This window comes from Saimiri boliviensis, chromosome 12, assembly GCF_048565385.1.
Source record: "Saimiri boliviensis isolate mSaiBol1 chromosome 12, mSaiBol1.pri, whole genome shotgun sequence".
Classification (NCBI taxonomy): Eukaryota; Metazoa; Chordata; class Mammalia; order Primates; family Cebidae; genus Saimiri; species Saimiri boliviensis.
In genome coordinates this window covers 34,361,907-34,386,087 of record NC_133460.1, presented here as the reverse complement: position 1 = coordinate 34,386,087, position 24,181 = coordinate 34,361,907, and the positions used below count along the sequence as shown (strand labels likewise).

The 24,181-nt window shown below is 46.5% G+C and overlaps 1 protein-coding gene across 8 annotated transcripts in view; it reads left to right on the top strand.

The window, feature by feature from the left end:
• Positions 1-24,181, top strand: part of TNFRSF17 (TNF receptor superfamily member 17) — a 141,419-nt gene that overhangs the window by 106,191 nt on the left and 11,047 nt on the right. The window contains exon 1 of one of the 8 annotated variants that reach the window (XM_039477831.2): positions 22,507-23,988. The exons of the other annotated variants lie outside the window; for them this stretch is intronic. Coding sequence (XP_039333765.1) covers positions 23,971-23,988 — 18 coding nt within the window. The 5' untranslated portion in view covers positions 22,507-23,970. Of the gene's footprint in view, positions 1-22,506; positions 23,989-24,181 lie in introns of those variants that run through there. 8 annotated transcript variants of the gene reach the window in all.

Genomic DNA, 24,181 nt, shown 5'->3' with positions numbered 1-24,181 from the left:
CTCGGCCTCCCAAAGTGCTGGGATTACAGGCTTGAGCCACCGCGCCCGGCGTGTTTTTTTTTTTTTTTTTTTAATTTATTTTTTATTTTTTTTTGAGAGAGAGGGTTTCTCCATGTTGGCCAGGCTGCTCTCGAACTCCTGACCTCAGGTGATCCACCCACCTCAGCCTCCCAAAGTGCTGGGATTACGGGTGTGAGCCACCGCACCCCGCGTACATTTGGTTTTGAATTATCTCCTTAACAATAATATACTGGAGCCACTATATATATATATGCTTGTTTGTTTTCCTCAGACATCTCAGGGATGAACAGAGCCATTATGGAGTAATGCTTCACAGTGGGTACTCTGAAGTCAGATGGACTGGATTTGAATGCCAGCTTGGCTACTTATTAATATATGATCTTCATCATTCTCTCTGGACCTCAGTTTTTCCCACCTACACAAATATTAACTACTTCAGGCCACATACAGTGGCTCATGCCTCTAATCCCAGCACTTTGAGAGGCTGAGGCAGGCGGATCACTTGAGGCCATCAATTCCAGACTAGCCTGGCCAACATGGTGAAACTTCATCTCTACTAAAAATACAAAAATTAGCCGGGTGTGGTAGTGCATGCCTGTAACCCCAGCTATGCTGGGAGGCTGAGACATGATAATTGCTTGAACCTGGGAGGTGTAGGTTGAAAAAAGCCAAGATTGCACAACTACACTCCAGCCTGGGTGACTAGAGCAAAACCCCGTCTAAAAAAATCTATCAGCTACTTCAGAGGTTTGTTGTGAGCATTGAAAAAGGCGATGAGGCTGGGCTCGGTGGCTCACTCCTGTAATCCCAGCACTTTGGGAGGCCGAGGCAGGTGGATCACGAGGTCAAGATAGTGAGACCATCCTGACCAACATGGTGAAACCCCATCTCTACTAAAAATACAAAAATTAGCTGGGCATGGTGGTGCGCGCCTGTAGTCCCAGCTACTTGGGAGGCTGAGGCAGGAGAATTGCTTGAACCCAGGAAGCGGAGGTTGCAGTGAGCTGAGGTCGTGCCACTGTACTCCAGCCTGGCACCTGACGACAGAAAAAGACTCTGTCTCAAAAAAAAAAAAAAAAAAAAAAAAGGCAATGATTGGTGGTTGGGTGCAGTGGCTCATGTCGGTAATCCCAGCACTTTGGGAGGCTGAGGTGGGTGGATTCCTTGAGGCCAGGATTTTGAGACCAGTCTGGGCAACATAGCAAGACACTGTCTCTACAAAAATTTGAAAAATAGCTGGGTGTGGTGCCACATGCCTGTAATCCCAGATTCTTGTACGGGAAGGAGCTGAGATGTGAGGATTGCTTGAGTTCAGGAAGTCGAGGCTGCTGTGAGCCATGATGCTGTGATGGGGCCACTGCACTCCAGCCTGGGCATCAGAGCGAGATCTGGGCCAGGCGCAGTGGCTCACGCCTGTAATCCCAGTGCTTTGGAAGGCCAAGGTGGGCAGATTGCCTGAGCTCAGGGGTTCAAGACCAGACTGGGCAACATGGCAAAACCCCATCTCTACTAAAATACAAAAATTAGCTGGTTGTGGAGGTGTGTGCCTGTAGTCCCAGCTATTTGGGAGGCTGAGGCAGGAGAATTGCTTGAACCCAGGAGGCAGAGGTTGCAGTGAGTGGAGATTGTACCACTCCACTGAGTGACAGGGCAAGACTTTGTCTCCAAAAAATAAAAAATTTTAAAAATTAAAAAGAGAAAGAGAAAGAAAGGAGGGAGGGAAGGAGGGAAAAAGGCAGTGATTATCAAAGGCTTTGATAAGGGCTCAGTAAATGTCAGCCACAATAGTATCCACACTTGCTAAGCTTTTTCTATTTTATTACTGTGTACATTGGTGATCTCATGCAATCAAGTTGGGCAACCTTGCAAAATAGGTATCATTTCCATTTATAGGCAAGAAACTGAGGCTCAGCGAGGTGAAGTTATGTGACCAGAGCTACAGAGTTGGTAGGAACCAAAGCAGATTCCCACCTAGACTCCTATGACTCCAGGGTCCGCCTCAGTCAAGTTTTTAGTCCAAATCAGTGTTTCCTCTTGCCAGGATTTCTGCTCTTCAAATGCAGCCGCAGGAATCAGAGAAGAATCCGGGTAACTAAATCAGTAGCAGCTTATTCAGGCAGAGAAAAGATACAGCAACCCCAAGAAGGCAGCTCATCTTGCTCTGGGCTTCCTTTTAAGTGAGAGGCTCTTTTAGCCAAGCCCTGCGGGTCTCCTCGTTCAGCCCAGCCTCTCAGAGCCTCATGGACCTGGCTGGACAGCAGTGGAAGGAAACAGCAGCCTTGCTCCCTCTTCTTGAAGAGTTTAGGATTTGGTGTAGTTCCCTAAAGCGACATCGGGTGTCACCTTTGAGTTACTTGAAACCAGTTTCCCCCCGAGGTTGACGAATGTGTCCTTTTCCCAGAGTTTCTGGTTAAGATTTGTCTGCTTTGGAGGTACAGTGTATTCATTGCCAGTGTTTTTGCCCCCGACTTAGCAGGAATAATCTGGTTCTCATTTATTCTGAAAGAAGAGGGTTCTCTGCAACCATATAAGCCTTGAATTTGTTCTTTAATTCATTTTTTTTTTTTTCAATATGGAGTCTCATTCTGTCACCTAGGCTGGAGTACAGTGGCATGATCCTGGCTCACTGCAATCTCCACCTCCCGGATTCAAGTGATTCTTCTGTCTCAGCCTACAGAGTAGCTGAGATTACAGGCGCCTGTCGCCACCCCTGGCTAATTTTTGTATTTTTAGTAGTAGTAACGGGGTTTCATCATGTTGGCTAGGCTGATCCTCAACTCCTGACCTCAGGTGATCCGCCCACTTCAGCCTTCCAAAGTGCAGGGATTATAGGCATGAGCCATGTCGCCCAGCCTAATTAAATTTTTTTTCTAAGATATAGGGTCTCACTATGTTGCCCAGGCTGGTCTCTAACTCCTGGGCTCAAGCAATCCTCTTGCTGCAGCCTCCGAAATTGCTGAGATTATGGTCCTGAGCCACCATGCCCACTAAGCCTTGAATTTGAAGATGAGCTTTGTGCCTGATCACTTTGCAAATGACTTCTCTTCTGTGGAAAGGAGGATGCTAACATAAGGAGAAAGAGAGTTTATGCAAAGCCCCTACCAGCTCAGAGCCCTTTTCTTCCAGCGTTCTTTGCACTCTGCCCACACATCTGTTTCCAAGCTTGGCTGCAAATAACAGTGAAAAACTTGGGGGCCAGGACTCTTTTCTATGCCTCCCTCCCTCCTCTCATCCTTCCTCCCTTCCTTCCTTCCAGTCCATAAATATTTGTCAAGTAGATATTATGTATGTTCAAGGCTTCAAATTCAAGGCTTAGTGGTCATGGTGGCTCAGGCCTGAAATCCCTGCACTTTGGGAGGCCAAGGCCGGTGTCATGAGGTCAGAAGATCGAGACTACCCTGGTCAACATGGTGAAACCCCTTCTCTGCTAAAAATACAAAAAAAAATTAGCTAGGCGTGGTGGGGGTGCGCCTGTAATCCCAGCTACTTGGGGAGAATTGCTTGAACCCAGGAGGTGGAGGTGGCACTGAGCCAAGATCATGCCAGTGTACTCCAGCCTGGGCGACAGAGCAAGACTCCATCTCAAACAAAACAAAACAAAACAAGGCCGGGTGCAGTGGCTGGCTCACACCTGTAATCCTAGCACTTTGGGAAACCAAGGCTGGTGTACTACAAGGTCAGGAGTTCGAGACCATCCTGGCCAACATGGTGAAACCTCGTCTTTACTAAAATACAAAATAAAATTAGCCGGGCATGGTGGTACATGCCTGTAATCCCAGATACTTGGGAGGCTGAGGCAGGGGAATTGCTTGGACTCAGGAGGTGGTGATTGCAGTAAGCCGAGGTTATACCATTGCACTCCAGGCTGGCGACAGAGTGAGACTCTTGTCTCCAAAAAAAAAAAAGAAAGAAAAGAAATTTGCCATTCTTCCTTTCAGTTGTTTCAGATAGTGACAACGGAAAGTTACCCTGTGATGCTGCTTGGGAAGCCTTCCACTGGGAGGATGCTTGGAGGCTTGGAGGGAAACATTTAATTTTACTCTATGTATCCCCTCTGGAACCTGATTCTTATTTTGCAAACAGGAAAAAAACAATCACCCACTTAGATAACTCAGTCAGCCCCAGGCCTCCTCTGTCCACTGCAGAGTCCCCACAGACCCAAATGCTTTGCCTCAACCACACGTTTTCACTTGTTTTTGATTCATTCCAAAGGCAAGCAGGAAATTGCAGCCAGTCTTTAATCATGCATGAATCTTTCCTCTGCCCCTCTTCCATGAACAAGACCCATGGTGATGGGTACCTCCCTCTTTCGATCTTGCCTTGATGGGCACTGACAGCAGGTGATAGGTGTCTCTCTCTATTTCACAGCAGAGGTCACCAAGCCTCAGGGAGGGAAAGTGAATTGCTCAAGCCCTGTAAGTGGGAGAACCAGGTCTTGAACAAGGCCTGGTTCAAGGCCTGGTTCCCACGTTGCCCTTAATGAACACTCTCTGGGGTCCTGCTCTCAGTAGCCATCTGGAAGAGAAATGGTGGCTTGCCGGGCACAGTGGCTCAATCCTGTAATCTTGGCACTTTGGGAGGCTGAGGCAGGCAGATCACCTGAGGTCAGGAGTTTGAGACCAGCCTGGCCAACATGGTGAAACCCTGTCTCTATTAAAAATATACGAATTAGCCAGGCATGGTGGCAGTCACCTTTAGTCACAGCTACTTGGGAGGCTGAGGCAGGAGAATCACTAGAACCAGAGAAGCAGAGTTTTCGGTTAGCTGAGATTATGCCACTGTACTCCAGCCTGGGCAACAGAGTGAGACTCTGTCTCAAAAGAAAAAAGAAAAGAAACGATCTACAGAATGCCCAGGAGGGACACTCACTGAGTACCGGATGCTCATGCTGGCATTGGAGCTAGGCTTCTCCAGGCCGTCTTCTGAAAACCTCTCTTGCTCTTGGCAGGCTCCCAGTGTCCATGCTTAGTCCGATTCATCCCAGGGTTGTCAGACACTAGGGGGTGGAGGACAGGTACCCTGCTGTCCAGGCCCCGGGAGGGCTCCACAGCTGCCCTGCCTCCTCATTTAGGCAGCATCAGTTGTTGCCAAGATGGCTATTTGGTTTTGTTTTTGTTTTGCTTTTTGAAACAGAGTCTCGCTCTGTAGCCCAGGCTGGAGTGCAGTGATGTGATTTTGGCTTACTGAAACCTCCACTTTCCAGGTCCTGGTTGCAGCAATTCTCCCGCGTCAGCCTCCCAAGTACCTGAGATTACAGGAACATGCCACCATACCCAGCTAATTTTTGTGTTTTCAGTAGAAATGGGCTTTCACCATGTTGGCTAGGCTGGTCTTGAACTCCTGACCTCATGATCCACCTGCTACAGCCTCCCCAAGTGTTGGGATTACAGGCGTGAGCCACTGCGCTTGGCCTTAAATTTATTTTTAATTAATTAATTAATTAATTATTATTTTTATTCTTTTGAGATGGAGTCTTGCTCTGTCACCCAGGCTGGAGTGCAGTGGTATGATCTCAGCTTACTGTAGCCTCCACCACCTGGGATTCAAGTGATTCTCCTGCCTCAGGCTCCCAAGTAGCTGGTATTACAAGTATGTGCCACTACACCTGGCTAGGTTTCGTATTTTTTGTAGAGACAGGGTTTCACCTTGTTGGCCAGGCTGGTCTTGAACTTCTGACTTCAGGTGATCCACCCACCTCAGACTCCCAAAGTGCTGGGATTACGGTCGTTAGCCATCGCGCCCGGCCATTGTTGTTGTTATTATTATTATTATGAGACAATCTCATGCTGTCGCCCAGGCTGGAGTACAGTGGCACAATCTGGACTCACTGCAACTTCTACCTTCCGGGTTCAAGCAATTCACCTGCTTCAGCCTCCTGAGTAGGTGGAATTACAGGAGTGCACCACCACTCCTGGCTAATTTTTTGTGTTTTTAGTAGAGATGGGGTTTCACCATGTTGGCCAGGTTGGTCTTGACTTCCCGACCTCAAGCGATCTGCACATCTTGGCTTGCCAAAGTGCTGGGATTACAGGCGTGAGCCACTGTGCTTGGTCTGATTCATTTTTTTACAATCAGTAAACCAGAGAGAGGTCATAGCAGAGAGGACACCCAATAAAATCCACCTCTGTGTCTCAACCCGGGGAATTCAAGAGGATTAAGGTCAGGTGGCAGGCAGCATGGATAGTCACCAGGGACACTTCAAGGTATAGGGAGCATCCAGGCAATGGAAACTTCTAGTGGGAAAGTCTCCTAGGGAAGAATGACTCCTGGCCTTCGGGTGCTACCTGTAGATGGGAAGGTTGGATCTCCATTATGGGACTATATGGCTCATTAGTAGGCCATCTGGGGACTCTGGAATGCTCTCACCTCACACAGAATGGATAGCCCTGTACCTCCATGCAAAGTCTATTCTCTGCGTAAGTGGAGGCTGGGGCAGGAGTCTACTGGCCTCATCAGATGCTAACCTAAGGGAGGCACTGAACACCAACATGCTATAGGGAATGTTGCCACTCTGAATGTTAAATGTGAGAAAATGAACAGAGACAGGATTTCTTTTTTTTTCTTTTTGAGATGGAGTTTCACTCTTGTTGCCCACGCTGGAGTGCAGTGGCACAATCTCAGCTCACTGTAACCTCTGCCTCCTGCGTTCAAGCGATTCTCTTGCCTCAGCCTCCTGAATAGCTGGGATTACAGGTGTGTGCAACCATGCCTGGATAATTTTGTATTTTTAGTAGAGACAGGGTTTTAGTAGAGAGCCTGTTGGTCAGGCTGGTCTTGAACTCCTGACCTCAGGTGATCTGCCTACCTCGGCCTCCCAAAGTGGTGGGATCACAGGTGTGAGCCACCGCACCCCACCTCCACTCTTTTTTTCTGCCCGTCTGTTTCTTTCTTTTTTAAAAAATTGTTTAGAGATGGAGTTTCACCTTGTTGGTCAGGCTGGTCTTGAACTCCTGACCTCAGGTGATCCACCTTGACCTTCCAAAGTGCTGGGGTTACAGGCTTGAGCCACCATGCCTGACCTTCTGCCCATCTATTTCATCACCACCCTGGCCTCGCTGTTGTTTTCTCACTTGGTAGGGGGTCAAGGGAGGAAGCAATCCCCTCTTAACCGTCTGCAGCATTCCTTCTGTCCCCAAGGCAGTCTCTTCACACAAAACAGGCAGGAATGGACTTTTTTTTTTTTTTGAGACAGAGTCTCTCTCTGTCACCCAGGCTGGAGTGCAGTGGCATGGTCATAGCTCACTGCAGTCTCCAATTCCTAGGCTCAAGCAATCTGCCTGCCTCAGAGTGGCTGAGGCTCCCTTGAGTGGCTGAGATTACAGGTACTACCACCACACCTGGCTAATTTTAAAAAATTCCTTTTTTAGTAGAGATGAGGTGTACACTATGTTGCTTGGCTGGCCTTGAACTCCTGGGCCATCTGATCCTCCTGCCTCAGGCTCCCAAAGTGCCGGGATTACAAGTGTGAGCCACCACATCTGGCCCTGTTGCCCTATTCTTGCCGTTGGACCTTGGGCAAGCTCTGTAACACCTCAGCATCAGCCTACTCATCTTTGGAATGGGAGTAATAATAATGGTTGCACCCGCCTTACCGGATTGATGAGGTTAGCTGAGAATCATTGCAAAACATACAGCACAGCACCCAGCATCTCCCAAGAGCCCGGTGGATGCAAGCTTTCGTTAATTAGGTCAGCATTTGTTTTGTACTAAAGCTAGAGACACAAGGCTATAAAAAATGAATCCTCTGTGAAGATGGTGAAAGTGTTAGAAAAATCACATGTCCAAAGCAGACTTTTCCATTAACTATTAAAACAATGAAAAAAGCAGTTTGCCTAGCATTTCTGCCTGTTGAAACTTGGAAGAGACATCTATTTTGAAAGCTTGAGTTTGCATATCATTAGATTCACAATGAAAACACATTAAGTGAAAAAGACTTACAAGTAAGCTCACATTTACATTAAAATCATGTCATCTGCACCATCGACATAATCTTAAACATAGAAATAAAGGAATTCATTTTAATCATAGCTCCAAATTGATGCTCTCCATTTCTGAAAACCTCTTAATCAGGAAATTTCCAAAAAGATACTTAAAATGCATAGTAACACTTTTCAGTGCAATTCCAAAATGTAATGTGTGTAAATTACTCATATATTCGTAATTTTATTATCACACATCAGATTTGGGGAATCAAGTGCAGGGCAAAGGGAATATCTATTAGCTGCTAAAAAAAAAAAAAAAAGAAAAAAAAAGAAAAGAAAAAGACTCATAAGTGAATATAATTTAAATATTGTAACTGCCTTCCTATGGACTCAGAGCTCTCCCTAAAGCTCTCACTACGTAATAAAGTTGGCAGTTCTCATCTATTGAAAAGGCTAAATTGGTGGGAACTTTTATTTTTTAAAAAGCTTTCTTTTGGCCAGGCACAGTGGCTTATGCCTGTAATCCTAGTTTGGGAGACTGAGGCGGGTGGATCACGAGGTCAGGAGTTCCAGACCAGCGTGGCAAACCCAGTCTCTACTAATGATACAAAAAATTAGCCAGATGTGGTGGCAGGCACCTGTAATCCCAGCTACTCCAGAGGCTGAGGCAGGAGAATGGCTTGAACCTTGGGAGGTGGAGGTAGCAGTGAGCTGAGACCGCATCACAGCACTCCAGCGTGGGCTACAGAGCGATATTGTCTCAAAAAAAAGCTTTCTTTCACAGAGTCAGGCTCTCTGTAGAACTGAACCAAACTGTGATGTGGCCAGCTGTTTTTCTGAAACTGCTTTTGTTTGATTTGGAAAGTTTTAAAAATAGGTCCAGCGAGGAAGGGAATAAATGACTGAAAACGGAAATACGAACAGGCCTTGATATTATAGCCAGCCCAAGAGAGCTCTCAGCAAAGTGACCATGCTGGTTATTATTATTTACTAAAATTAGAAATTCTCCTGAAAGTTAATAGGAGAAGCAAAGAGGCTTTTGGCCAAAGTGCCATAGGCTGGGAGGGTAGAATTGAGGCCTCAGGCACGGCTGTGGTTTGAATGTGTCCCTCAAAGTTCATGTGTTGGAAATTCAATTCTCAATGCAACAGTGTTGAGAGGTGAGACCTTTTTAGGAGGTAATTATGTCATGAAGGCTCGGAGCTCATTAATGGATTCGTGCTGGGATCCTTCTAAAAGAATGAGTTCTGGATTGGGTGCAGTGGCTCACGCCTGTAATCCCAATACTTTGGGAGGCTGAGACAGGCGAATCATTTGAGGTCAGGAGTTCAAGACCAGCCTGGGCAACGTGATGAAATCCTGTCTCTACTAAAAATACAAAATTAGCCGTGTGTGGTGGTGCATAGCTGTAATCCCAGTTACTTGAGAGGCTAAGGCACAAAAACTGCTTGAACCTGGGATGCAGAGGCAACCGTGAGCCAAGATTGTGCCACTGTATTCCAGTCTGGGCAACAGAGCGAGACTCCATCTCAAAAACATACATATACATAACATGTTTCCATAAAGACTTCTACCTGACTGTTCACAGCAGCATTATTCATAATAGCTAGAAAGTGAAGGCTGGGTGCGGTGGTTCACGCCTGTAATTCCAGCACTTTGAGAGGCCGAGGCGGGCAGATCACAAGGTCAGGAGTTTGAGACCAGCCTGACCAACATGGTGAAACCCCATCTCCACTAAAAATACAAAAATTAGCTAGGCATGGTGACACAAGCCTGTAATCCCAGCTACTCAGGAGGCTGAGGCAGGCGAATTGCTTGAACCTGGGAGATGGAGGTTGCAGTGAGCCAAGATCAAGCCACTGTACTCTAGTCTGGGCAACAGAGCGAGACTCCATCTCAAAAATAAAAAAAACAAAACAGTGAAAATAACCCAAATGTTTATGAACTTATGATGAACTGATAAATACATGAACAAAATTTGGCATACGCATAGAACAGACTACTATTTTATTTTATTTTTTTGAGACGGAGTTTCGCTCTTGTTACCTTGGCTGGAGTACAATGGCGCGATCTCGGCTCACCACAACCTCCGTCTCCTGGGTTCAAGCAATTCTCCTGCCTCAGCCTCCCGAGTAGCTGGGACTACAGGCATGCACCACCATGCCCAGCTAATTTTTTGTATTTTTAGTAGAGACGGGGTTTCACCATGTTGACCAGAATGGTCTCGATCTCTTGACCTCATGATCCACCCGTCTCGGCCTCAGAATAGACTACTATTATTTGGCCATAGGAGGGATTAAAGTACCGATTCATGCTACGGCATGGATGAACCTTGAGATCATTATGTGATGTGAAGGAAGCCAGACACAAAGGGCCACCTACTGTACAATTCCATTTATATGAAATGTCCAGAATAGGCAAATCCACAGAGACAGAAAGTAGATTAATGGCTGTGAGGGGCTGGAGAAGGGGGAATGGCGAATGACTGCTAGTGGGGACAGGTTTATTTTGGAGGTAATGGAAATGTGGAATTAGGTAACGATGATTGATGCATGAGTCTATGGATATGCTAAAACCCACCTAACTATACGCTTTCTTTCTTTCTTTATTATGTTTTATTTTTGAGACAGGGTCTGGCTGTAATTGCCCAGGTTGGAGTGCAGTGGTGCGATCTTTGCTCAGTGCTGCCTCCGCCTCCTGGGCTCAAACAATCTTCCCATCTCAGTAGCTGGGACTACAGGCATGTGTCAACATGTTCAGCTAATTTTTGTATTTTTCTTGGTAGAGACGTGGTTGTGTCATGTTGTATATATGGTTTTGTATAGATGAGATCTCCCATTGTTGCCCAGGCTGGTCTCGACCTCCTGGGCTCAAGCGGTCTGCTGGCTTCAGCCTCCCAAAGTGCTGAGATGACAAGTACCAGCCACCCCGCCCAGCCAGACACTTTAAAAGAGTGATCTTGGGCCGGGCGCGGTAGCTCAAGCCTGTAATCCCAGCACTTTGGGAGGCCGAGGCGGGTGGATCACGAGGTCAAGAGATCGAGACCATCCTGGTCAACATGGTGAAACCCCGTCTCTACTAAAAATACAAAAAATTAGCTGGGCATGGTGGCGTGTGCCTGTAATCCCAGCTACTCAGGAGGCTGAGGCAGGAGAATTGCCTGAACCCAGGAGGCGGAGGTTGCGGTGAGCCGAGATCGCGCCATTGCACTCCAGCCTGGGTAACAAGAGTGAAACTCCGCCTCAAAAAAACAAAAACAAAACAAAACAAAACAAAACAAAACAAACAAAAAAAGAGTGATCTTGCTGGGTGTGGTGGCTCATGCCTGTCATCTCAACTCTTTGGGAGGCTGAGGCAGGAGGGTCCCTTGAGCTCAGGAGTTTGAGACCAGCCTGGGCAACAATGGGAGATCTCATCTATGCAAAACAATTAAAATATTAACCAGGTGTGGCAGCGTGTGCCTTTGGTACAAGCTACTCAGGAGGTTGAAGTAGGAGTGTTGCTGGAGCCCAGGAGGTGGAGAGGGTAGTGAACTATGACTGTGCCACTGCACTCTAGCCTGGGCAGCAGAGTGAGACTTGTCTCAAAACCAAAAACAAAACAGTTATCTTGATGATCTGTGAATTACATCTCAAAGCTGCTCTTAAAGTAAAATAAAATGAGCTGGGCATGGTGACTCTTGCCTGTAATCCCAGCACTTTAGGAGGCCAAGGCAGATGGATCATCTGAGGTCAGGGGTTCGAGACCAGCCTGGCCAATATGGTGAAACCCTGTCTCTACTAAAAATACAAAAATTAGCTGGGCATGGTGGCAGATGCCTGTAATCCCAGCTACTCAGGAAGCTGAGGCAGGAGAATCACTTGAACCCAGGAGGCAGAGCTTGCAGTGAGCTGAGATCACCCCACTGCACTCCAGCCTGGGTAACAGAGTGAGATTCTGTCTCAAAAAAAAAAAAAAAAAAAAAAGAATTTCTGCTATGGGTGTAAATATGTTTAATTTTATAAGAAATTACCAGGCCGGGCATGGTGGCTCAAGCCTGTAATCCCAGCACTTTGCGAGGCCGAGGCAGGTGGATCACGAAGTCAAGAGATCAAGACCATCCTGGTCAACATGGTGAAACCCCGTCTCTGCTAAAAATACAAAAATTAGCTGGGCATGGTGGCGTGTGCCTGTAATCCCAGCTACTCAGGAGGCTGAGGCAGAAGAATTGCCTGAACCCAGGAGGCAGAGGTTGCGGTGAGCCGAGATCGCGCCATTGCACTACAACCTGGGTAACAAAAGTGAAACTCCATCTCAAAAAAAAAAAAAAAAAGAAATTACCAAACTCTTTTCTAGACTGGTTGAATAATTCTGTGTTTTCACCAACAATGCAGGATAGTTCTGTTTATTTTGCGTCTCCACCAGCACTAGATATGGCCAATATTTTTTATTTGAGCCATTCTAATAGGTTCGTAATATCTCACTGTGGTTTTAATTTGCATTTCCCTAACGGATAATGATGTTGAATATCTTCTCATGCACTGTTGGAAATGCATGTTGGAAATAGGTGCTTGGGGCCACAAAGAAAAATCAGCACTGAGACAAATGATCTTTCAGCAATGCAATTTTTACTTTCTGGACTGCAGAAAGGGTACTCCCTCTAGCCATCTTGCCACGAGAGTACAATGAACAAAGGAAAACACATGAATTTATTCCTTACACATTTGGAGTCGTCCTTACTGCTGCTTTTGATCTCTGTTGGTTGGAGCCGGACCTCACAATTTAAACTAAAACCTGATTGCCTAACAACTTAAATTTTTCTAAACAGGTAAAAGCAATGGAGGACTGGGACATGCCTGTGAGCACGTCCAGCACAGATATCTTGGTTAAAGTACAAGGACTTAGAATGTACTACGTGCCTGTAAACATGGCATATCGAACAGCTACACAGGATAGGGCGTAATGAAGTCACTAGTGCCCTTATTCTTTAACAAGAAAGAAAACTTTAAAAAAGAACTTTTCTACTTCCCACATGCACTTACTTGTAAGCGAAGCGCTTTTTCAACTCTTTGCCTATTTTAAAATTGGGTTATATGTTTTATTTAGTTACTTTTTCCAAGATTAAATCTTGCTCTGTTACCCAGGCTGGAGTGCAGTGGTGCCCTCTCGGCTCAGTGCAACCTCCACCTCCTGGGTTCAAGCGATTCTCCTGCCTCAGCCTCCCGAGTAGCTGGAACTACGTGTGTGTGCACCCTGCCCAGCTAATTTTTTTATTTTTAGTAGGGATGGGGTTTTACCATGTTGGTCAGGCTGGTCTCGAACTGCTGACTTTGTGATCTGCCTGCCTTGGTCTCTCAAAGTCCTGGGATTACAGGCATGAGCCACTGCACCCAGCCGGGTTCTACGTTTTATTACACGTTACATTTATTACTATTGAATTTTAAATGTTGCTTATATGTTGTGGATATAAATTCTTTGTCAGGTATATGATAGCAAATATTTTATCCTAGTCTGTAGCTTATCTTCTCATTTTGTTGTTGTTGTTTTTTTTTTGAGACAGTCTCATTCTGTTGCCCAAGCTGGAGTACAGTGGCTCTGTCTCGGCTCACTGCAACCTCTGCCTCCCAGGTTCAAGTGATTCTCCTGCCTCAGTCTCCCAAGTAGCTGGGATTACAGGCATGCACTGCCATGCCCGGCTAATTTTTTTTGTATTTTAGTAGAGGCCAGTTTCACCATGTTGCCCAGGCTGATCCTGAACTCCTGGCCTCAAGCAATCCACACACCTTGGCCTCCCAAAATGCTGGGATTACAGGTGTGATTCTGTGTGCCCGGCCATGTGTTTTATCTCTCTTTTTTTTTTTTGAGGTGGAGTTTTGCTCTTTACTATTTTTTTTTCTTTTTTTTTTTTCTTTTTGCTCTTTTTTCTTTTTTTTTTGAGACGGAGTTTCACTCTTGTTACCCAGGCTGGAGTGCAATGGCGTGATCTCGGCTCACCGAAACCTCTGCCTCCTGGGTTCAGGCAATTCTCCTGCCTCAGCCTCCTGAGTAGCTGGGATTACAGGCACACGCCACCACGCCCAGCTAATTTTTTGTATTTTTAGTAGAGATGGGGTTTCACTATGTTGACTAGGATGGTCTTCATCTCTTGACCTCGTGATCCACCCGCCTTGGCCTCCCAAAGTGGTGGGATTACAGGCGTGAGCCACCGTGTCCGGCGTGTTTTATCTCTTAATCTTTTTTCTTTTTTTTTTTTTTTTTAAGAGACAGGGTCTTGCTTTTTTTGCTGAGACTGGAGTGCAGTGGTGCAATCATGGCTTACCACAGCTTCAAACTCCTGGGCTCAAGTGATCCTCCTGCCTCAGCCTTCTGAATAAGTTGGACTACAGGCATGTGCCACCATACCCAGCTAATTTAAAACAATTTTATATTGTAGAAATGGAATCTTGCTCTGTTGTCCAGGCTGGTCTCACATTTCTGAGCTCAGTGATCCTACTGCCTCGGCCTTCTAAAGTGCTGAGATTACAGGTGTGAGTCTCTGTACCTAGCCATCTCTTCACTCAGTCACTCTCTCTCTCTTTTAAATAGTAGAGACAAGGTCTGACTGTATTGCCCAGGCTGGTCTCAAACTCCTGGGCTCAAGTGAGGCTCCTGTATTGGCCTCCCAAAGTATTGGGATTACACTCAGGTGAGCCTCCTCTCTTGGCCTCTCAAAGTATTGGTATTACACTCAAGTGAGCCTCCTGTCTTGGCCTCCCAAAGTATTGGGATTACAGGCATGAGCTACTGCACCCAGACTTTTCACTCTCTTAATGTGTCTTTTGCAAAGCAAAAGTTTTTTGTTTTGTTTTGTTTTGAGACAGAGGCTTGCTGTGTTGCCCAGGCTGGACTGCAATGGCTCAGTCTCAGCTCACTGCAACCTCTGCCACCCAGGTTCAAGTGATTCTCCTGCCTTAGCCTCTCAGGTAGCTGGGATTACAGGTGCCTGCCACCGCACCTGGCTAATTTTTGCAGTTTTAGTAGACATGGGTTTCACCATCTTGGCCAGGCTGGTCTTGAACTCCTGACCTCTTGATCCATCTGCCTCAGCCTCCCAAAGTTCTGGGATTACAGGCGTGAGCCACAGTGCCTGGCTGCAAAGCAAATTTTTTTTTTTTTTTGAGGCGGAGTTTCGCTCGTTACCCGGGCTGGAGTGCAATGGTGCGATCTCGGCTCACTGCAACCTCCGCCTCCCGGGTTCAGGCAATTCTCCTGCCTCAGCCTCCTGAGTAGCTGGGATCACAGGCACGCACCACCATGCCCAGCTAATGTTTTGTGTTTTTAGTAAAGACGGGGTTTCACCTTGTTGACCAGGATGGTCTCGATCTCTTGACCTCGTGATCCACCTGCCTCAGCCTCCCAAAGTGCTGGGATTACAGGCTTGAGCCACCGCGCCCGGGCTGCAAATGTTTTTAATTTAATGAGACCCAATTTATTGATTTTATCATCTAAGAACTCTTTACTTATCCCAAGTTCCAAAATTTTTTTCTTTGGGAAACTTTTCTCTTTTTCTAGAAGTTTCACAGTTTTACATTTAAGCCCAGGAGGCATTTTAAGTTGGTTTTTGTGTGAGGTGTCAGGTTTTGGCAGAGGTACATTTCCTTTTTTCCAGTTTTTTTTTAGTCCAACTTGTTAAAAAAAACTCTCCATCCTCCACTAAACTTTTTTACACTTTTATCAGAAGTGAATTGGCCATGTTTTCATGGGTCTATCTGTGGCTCTCTGTTCTCTTCTCTTACTTTGTGGGTCTGTTTCTTCACTAGTACCACATTGGCTTAATTAATATAGTGTTACAGTGAGCCTTAAATTGGATAGCACATTCTTCCAACTTCATTCTTTTTCAAAATCATTTTTGCTCTTCTACTTCCTTTGCCTTTCCATGTACATTTTAGAATCAACTTGTTTGTTTCTACAAGAAATCCTACCAGGGCTGGACACAGTGGCTCATGTCTGTAATCTCAGCGCTTTGGGAGGCCGAGGCAGGAGACCTGCCTAAGCCCAGGAGTTTGAGACCAGCCTTGGCAACATAGTCCAGGAACCAAGGAGGAGGAGCAAGAGTGATCCTACTCACTGTCTGATATGGCTTGGCTCTGTGGTCCCAACCTAACCTCATCTCGAATTGTAATCCCCATGTGTCCAGGGAGGGATCTGGTGGTAGGTGATTGGATCATGCTGTTCTCGTGATAGTGAGGGAATTCTCACGAGATCTGATGTTTAAAAAGTGGCAATTTCCCCTGCACTCACTCTCCTCTTTCTCTCCTGCCACCTTCAGAAGAAGGTGGTTCTCCTTCTGCAGGGATTGTAAGCTTCCTGAGGCTTTCTCAGCCATGCGGAACTGTGAGTCAGTTAAACCTCTTTCCTTTATAAATGACCCAGTCTCAGGCAGTTGTTTATAGCAGTGTAAAAATGGACTAATATACCATCTTAGCAACGATCCCCTCGGGATTTTCTGCTTCTCCTGCTTGCTGCCAGCCATTCCTGTAAGATGGAGGGCTCCCCAGATGGGTATCTATGGCTTGAGAACTGCCCATCAGACTGAGCACATCTTATACAGCATGCACTACTGTCTTTTTGGCTTTTTTGAGACAGGGCCTTGCTCTGTTGCCCAGGCTAGAGTGCAGTGATGCGATCTTGGCTTACTGCAACCTCTGCTTCCCAGGTTCAAGCAATTTTCCTGCCTCAGACTCACGAGTAGCTGGGATTATAGGCACACACCACCACACCTGGCTAATTTTTGTATTTTTAGTGAAGACAGGGTTTTGCCATGTTGGCCAGGCTGGTCTTGAACTCCTGACCTCAGGTGATCCGCCTGCCTTGGTCTCCCAAAGCGCTTGGATTACAGATGTGAGCCACTGTGCCCAGCCCGTACTTTATTTGTTATGTTAACCTTCGTTTGCTTCATTAGACTGCAAACGCCATTAGGGCAGGAACCACAGCTCAGATGAACTCACTGCGGTAACTTGGTGCTTGGCCTAGAGTCTAATATAGCAGGCACTTGATCAATAATAACTGAATAGAAGGATTTTTCTCTGCCTCTCAAATCATCTAATGATGCACGTGCTGCTCTCATCTTGTGGCAATTGGTGTTTAAAGTGGAGCCAAGGACCAGACTTGGTGGTTCACACCTGTAATCCTAGCATTCTTGGAGGCCAAGGCAACAGGATCGTTTGAGGCCAGTTTGAGACCAGCCTGGGCAATGTAGTGAGATCTCATCTTTACAAAATAAAGAAATTAGTCAGGGGTGGTGGTGTATGCCTGTAATCTTAGCTACCTGGGAGGCTGAGGTGGGAGGATTGCTTGAGCCCAGGAGTTTGAGGTTGCAGTGAGCTATGATTATGCTACTGTACTCCACTCTTAATCACAAAGTGAGACTGACTTTCCAAAAAAAAAATATTTTTTTTTTTTTTTTGAGACGGAGTTTCGCTCTTGTTACCCAGGCTGGAGTGCAATGGCGCGATCTCGGCTCACCGCAACCTCCGCCTCCTGGGTTCAAGCAATTCTCCTGCCTCAGCCTCCTGAGTAGCTGGGATTACAGGCACGCACCACCATGCCCAGCTAATTTTTTATATTTTTTGGTAGAGACGGGGTTTCACCATGTTGACCAGGATGGTCTCGATCTCTTGACCTCGTGATCCACTCGCCTCGGCCTCCCAAAGTGCTGGGATTACAGGCTTGAGCCACTGTGCCCGGCCAAAAAAAAAAAAAATTGATAAAAAAGTCCAGGCCAGGCACGGTGGGTCACATCTGCAATCTCAGCACTTTGGTAGGCTGAAATGAATGGATCACTTGAGGTCCTCTGCTAAAAATAGAAAAAAATTAGCTGAGTGAGGTATCATGCACTTGTAATCCTAGCTACTCCGGAGACTGAGGTAGGATAATTGCTTAAACCCAGGAGGTGGAGGTGGCAGTGAGCCAAGATCAGCCTGGACAACAGAATGAGACTCAGTCTCAAAAAAAAAAAGAAAAAGTCTCACAGGGAGAAGTCAGTGTTTAAATAATCAAACAAACAAATAACAATTAAAAGAAAAAGAGGCCGGGTACAGTGGCTCACACCTGTAATCCCAGCACTTTGGGAGGCTGAGGTGGGTGGAGCACAGGTCCAGAGATTGAGAACATCCAGGACAACAAGGTGAAACCCCGTCTCTACTAAAAATACAAAAAAAAAAAAAAAAAAAAAAAAATTAGCTGGGCGTGGTGGCACATACCTGTAGTGCCAGCTACTCGGGAGGCTGAGGCAGGAGAATTGCTTGAACCCAGGAGGCGGAGGTTGCAGTGAGCTGAGATCACGCCACTGTGCTGGTGATAGAGCGAGACTCTGTCTCAAAAAATAATAATAATAAGGCCGGGCGCGGTGGCTCAATCCTGTAATCCCAGCACTTTGGGAGGCCAAGGCGGGTGGATCATGAGGTCAAGAGATCAAGACCATCCTGGTCAACATGGTGAAACCCCGTCTCTACTAAAAATATAAAAAATTAGCTGGGCATGGTGGCGCACGCCTGTAGTCCCAGCTACTAGGGAGGCTGAGGCAGGAGAATTGCCTGAACCCAGGAGGCGGAGGCTGCAGTGAGCCGAGATCGCGCCATTGCACTCCAGCCTGGGTAACAAGAGCGAAACTCCATCTCAAAAAAAAAAAAAAAAAAAAAAAAAGGAATATTACTCAGGGCTAAACAGAAATAAGCTGTCAATGCATGAAAAGACATGGAAGAAACTTAAATGCATATTTCTAAATGAAAGCAATCCACATACAAAGGTGACATACTGTATGATTCCAATGATATGACATTCTGGAAAAGGCAAAACTATGGAGACAGTAAAAAGATAGTCATTGCCAGGGATTAGGTGGGGAGGGATGAGGAGAAAGGGTGCAGATGAGTTTTAGGGCAATAAAACTACTCTGTATAATTCTATGATGGTGGATACCTGTCACCAAGAGTGAACCCTCACGTGGAGTACAGGCTTGGATGACCATGATTTGTCAACGTGGGTTCGCTGATCATAACAAATGCACCGTCCTACTGGGGGATGTTGACTGTTGGGGATGCTGTGCACGTGTACAGGCAAGAGGCATATGAGATATCTCTGTACCTTCTCAATTTTGCTGTGAATCTAAAATTGCTTAAAAAAATAAATAAATAAAGTCAGGCTGAGCGTAGTGGCTCATGCCTGTAATCCCAGGATTTTGGGAGGCCGGGACAGGAGGATCTCATGAGCCCAGGAGTTTGAGACCAGCTGTGGGCAACATAGTGAAAACTCATCTCTACAGAAAAATTAAAAACTAGGCTGGGTGTGGTAGCCTATGCCTGTAATCCCAGCACTTTGGGAGGCTGAGGCGGGTGGATCACATGAGGTCAGGAGTTTGAGACCAGCCTGGGCAACATGATGAAACCCTGTTTCTATTAAAATACAAAAAATTATCTAGGCATGGTGGCTCACACCTGTAATCCCAGCACTTTGGGAGGCTGAAGCAGGCATATCACAAGGTTGAGAAATTGAGACCATCCTGGCCAAATGGTGAAACTGTCTCTACTAAAAACACAAAAATTAGCTGGGTGTGATGGCACACACCTGTAGTTCCAGCTACTGGGGAGACTTAGGCAGGAGAATCACTTGAACCTGGGAGGTAGAGGTTGCAGTAACTCGAGATTGTGCCACTGCACTCCAGCCTGGCAACAGAGTGAGACTCCATCTCAAAAAAAAAAAAAAAAAGGCCGGGCGCAGTGGCTCAAGCCTGTAATCCCAGCACTTTGGGAGGCCGAGGCGGGTGGATCACAAGGTCGAGAGATCGAGACCAACCTGGTCAACATGGTGAAACCCCGTCTCTACTAAAAATACAAAAAATTAGCTGGGCATGGTGGCGCGTGCCTATAATCCCAGCTACTCAGGAGGCTGAGGCAGGAGAATTGCCTGAACCCAGGAGGCGGAGGTTGTGGTGAGCCGAGATCGCGCCATTGCACTCCAGCCTGGGTAACAAGAGCGAAACCCCTCTCAAAAAAAAAAAAAAAAAAAAAAGAAGGCTGCGCACAGTGGCTCATATCCCTATAATCCCAGCACTTTGGGAGGCTGAGGCAGGTGGATCATGGATCATCTGAAGTCAGGAGTTCGAGACCAGCCTGGCCAACATGGTGAAACGCCTTGTCTACTAAAAATACAAAAATTAGCTGGGCATAGTGGCAGACACCTGTGTCCCAGACACTAGGAAGGCTGAGGCAAAAGAATCGCTCAAACTCAGGAGGTGCAGGTTGCAGTGGGCCGAGATTGCGTCACTGCACTCCGCCCTGGGCGACAGAGCAAGACTCACTCTCAAAAAAAAAACCAAAAACATAAAACTAGCTGGGTGTGGTGGTGGGCACCTGAAATCCCTGCTACTCAGGAGGCTGAGGCAGAAGAATTACTTGAACCCAGGAGGCAGAGGTTGCAGTGAGCTGTGATTGCACTAATACACTCCAGCCTGTGCAAAAGCGTGAAACTTCCTCTCACAAAAAGAAAAAAAAAATTGAAAATTAGCTGGGTGTGGTGGCTCACACCTGTGGTCCCATCTTCTCAGGAGGCTTGAGCCCAGGTGATGGAGGCTGCAGGTAGCCTAATGGCACCACTGTACTCCAGCCTGGGCAGCAGTGAGACCCCAGGGATCTAAAAAAAAAGGCTAAAAAAAAATTAAAAAACAATTTCTTTTTAATGTTCTTGAAGACATGTAGGTCCTTACTGGAAAAAAAAAGAAAAGTTAAAGTTCCTCAACACCATGAGCCTTCCCACCCTGGAAACCAGAGTGAAGCCACTTTGAAAAACTCTAAAGAGCCGACAGAATGTCACACTTCTGAGAGTGTGGAAGGAGAGCTGTTCAGAGGAGCTGATCTTCAAAGGGAATCTTCGTGGAAAACTAGCAGAGAGCCTTGAGAATTGGTCCCATATCAAATTAGCCTTTTCATGTTGCTAGGTAAACAAGGCTCCTGAGGAACCTGCAAAGATCTAAGTCTGAGGGAGAGGAAGGGAGGAAGAAGGTCTTTGCATTGGACTCCGCCTTTGCAGGACTTGCTCAGCAGGGCTCCTGGCCCCCTCCTTCATCAGACCCCAGCTTCAAGCTGTTTCATCTTCTCCGGCTCCCCTAAGCACAAAGCTCACTTCCTTCAGGCTGTTTCACATGGAAGGAGAAACTAACCTGCCTGCAGTTTGTGTATATACCAGAGGGCCAGTATTTCTAGTGTGCTGTTTGCTGTTCCTTTGCGTTCTTGTTAGTTTTGTGTCCTTTTTTATTTATTTTTGAGACAGAGTTTCACTTTTGTTTCCCAGGCTGGAGTGCGATGGCTGATGTTGGCTCACTGCAACCTCTGCGTCCTGGGTTCAAGTGATTCTCCTGCCTCAGTTTTCCTCAGCAGCTGAGATTACAGGCATGCACCACTACACCTGGCTGATTTTGTATTTTTAGTAGAGACAGGGTTTCTCTACATTGTCCAAGCTGGTCTTGAACTCCCAAGCTCAAGTGATCTGCCCACCTCGGCCTCCCGAAGTGCTGGGATTACAGGCATGAGCCATCGAGCCTGGCCAGTTTTGTGTTTGTTTGAGCCTTCTTTTTTTTTTTTTTGAGACGGAGTTTCGCTCTTGTTACCCAGGCTGGAGTACAATGGCGCGATCTCGGCTCACCGCAACCTCCACCTCCTGGGTTCAGGCAATTCTCCTGCCTCAGCCTCCTGAGTAGCTGGGATTACAGGCACGCACCACCATGCCCAGCTAATTTTTTGTATTTTTAGTAGAGACGGGGTTTCACCATGTTGACCAGGATGGTCTCGATCTCTTGACCTTGTGATCCACCTGCCTTGGCCTCCCAAAGTGCTGGGATTATAGGCATAAGCCACCGCGCCCGGCCCGTTTGAGGCTTCTTTCATTTTGAATTGCATGCACTAGAAAGGGCTTGCTCATTCATACAGAGATACAGTCATCATAAAGAAGTTTTTGTGAGGTCAGGTGGTCATGCCTATAATCCCAGCGCTTTGGTAGGTGGAGGCGGGTGGATCACCTGAGGTCAGGAGTTTGAGACCAGACTGACCAGTATGATGAAACCCCTTCTCTACTAAAAACACAAGAATTAGGTGGGCGTGTTAGTGGGTGCCTATAATCCCAGTTATTTGGGAGGCTGAGGCAGGAGAATCGCTTGAACTTGGGAGGCAGAGTTTGCAGTGAACTGAGATTGTGCCACTGTACTCCAGCCTGGGTGACACAGTGAGACTCCATCTCAAAAAAATTAATTAATTAATTTTTTTTTTTTTAAAGAAGTTTTTAGTGAAAGTAAAGAGAGTATTGCAGAGGAGTTAATGCAATGGCTTTGGACTCTTATCAGTCAGGATAAAGGAGGTTTTCCTGCAGTAACAAACAACACCCACATCTTAGGGGTTTATTTCTCATTCACAAAAAAACATGTCTGTCTTAGTCTGCTTGAGCTGCTATAATGAAATACTGGCTGGATGTGGCAGGTCACGCCTGTAATTCTAGCACGTTGAGAGTCTGAGGCAAGAGTATCTCTCTCTTTTTTTTTTTTTTTTTTTTTTGAGACGGAGTTTCGCTCTTGTTACCCAGGCTGGAGTGCAATGGCACGATCTTGGCTCACTGCAACCTCCGCCTCCTGGGTTCAAGCAATTCTCCTGCCTCAGCCTCCTGAGTAGCTGGGATTACAGGCATGCACTAGCATGCCCAGCTAATTTTTTGTATTTTTAGTAGAGACGGGGTTTTACCATGTTGACCAGGATAGTCTCGATCTCTTGACCTCGTGATCAGCCTCCCAAAGTGTTGGGATTACAGGCGTGAGCCACCGCGCCCAGCCCAAGAGTATCTCTTGAGTCCGGGAGTTTGAGACCAGCCTGGGCAATAGAGGGAGACCCTGTCTCTATTAAAAGAAAAGAAGTCTGGGCGTGGTCGTTCATGCCTATAATCTCAGCACTTTGGGAGGCTGAGGTGGGTGAATCACAAGATTAGGAGTTTGAGACCACCCTGACTAACAAGGCGAAACCCTGTCTCTACTAAAAATACACACAAAAATTTAGCTGGGCATGGTGTCACGTGCCTGTAATCCCAGCTGCTTGAGAAGCTGAGGCAGGAGAATTGCTTGAAGCTGGGAGGCAGAGATTGCAGCGAGCTGAGATTGCGCCACTGCACTCCAGCCTGGGCGACAGAGCAAGGCTCCATCTCAAAAAAAAAAAAAAGAAAGAAAGAAAAGAGGTCTGAGTGCTATGACTCGCACCTATAATCCCAGCACTTTGGGAGGCAGAGTTGAGCAGATCACTTGAGATCAGGAGTTTGAGACCTGCCTGGCCAACGTGACGAAACCCTATCTCTACTAAAAATACAAAAATTACCTGGACATGGTGTGGGTCTATAGTCCCAGCTACTTGGGAAGCTGAGGCAGGAGAGTTGCTTGAACCTGGGAAGTGGAGGTTGCAGTGAGTTGAGATTGAGCCACTGCACTCTAGTCTGGGCAACAGAGCAAGACTCCATTAAAAAAAAAAAAGAAAGGAAAGAAACCTCTGCTCACTGCAACCTCTCCCTCCTGGGTTCAAGTGATTCTCCTGCCTCAGCCTCCTGAGTAGCTGGGATTATAGGTGCATGCCACCATGCTGGCTAATTTTTGTATTTTCTTTTTGTGGAGACAGTTTCGCTATTTTGGCCAGGCTGGTCTTGAACCGCTGTTCTCCAGCCTGCCTCAGCCTCCCAAAGTGCTGGGATTACAGACCTGAGCCACTATACCTGGCTCTTAAATCAGTAGACTTTGAACAAAGGACATTGCCCTCCATAATGTGGTGGGCCTCATCCCATCAGTTGAAGGACTTAAGAGCGAAGACCAAGATTTCCTAAAGAAGAAGGAATTTAGCCTCAAGACTGAAACACAGATACCCTCTGTGAGTTTCCAGCCTGCCTGGCCAGCCCCGTGGATTTCAAACTCAGGACTGCAACATCCACTCTTACCTGGATATTCAGCCTTCGAGCCTGCCCTACAGATTTTGGATTTGCCAGCTCCTACAATTGCATGAAGCAATTCCTTGAAGTAAATCTCTGTATCTATCTCTATATTCCTGTTGGTTTTGTTTCTCTGGAGAATTCTATTGATACTGAGATATCCCTGTTTTTGCAAACCCTCCCCAAATAACTTGACATAAATCCAAATCCTATTATGAGAACTTTCTAACATTCTCTTTATTGAGTCACTCAGGACTGAGTACTTAACTTGTGGGGCCCAG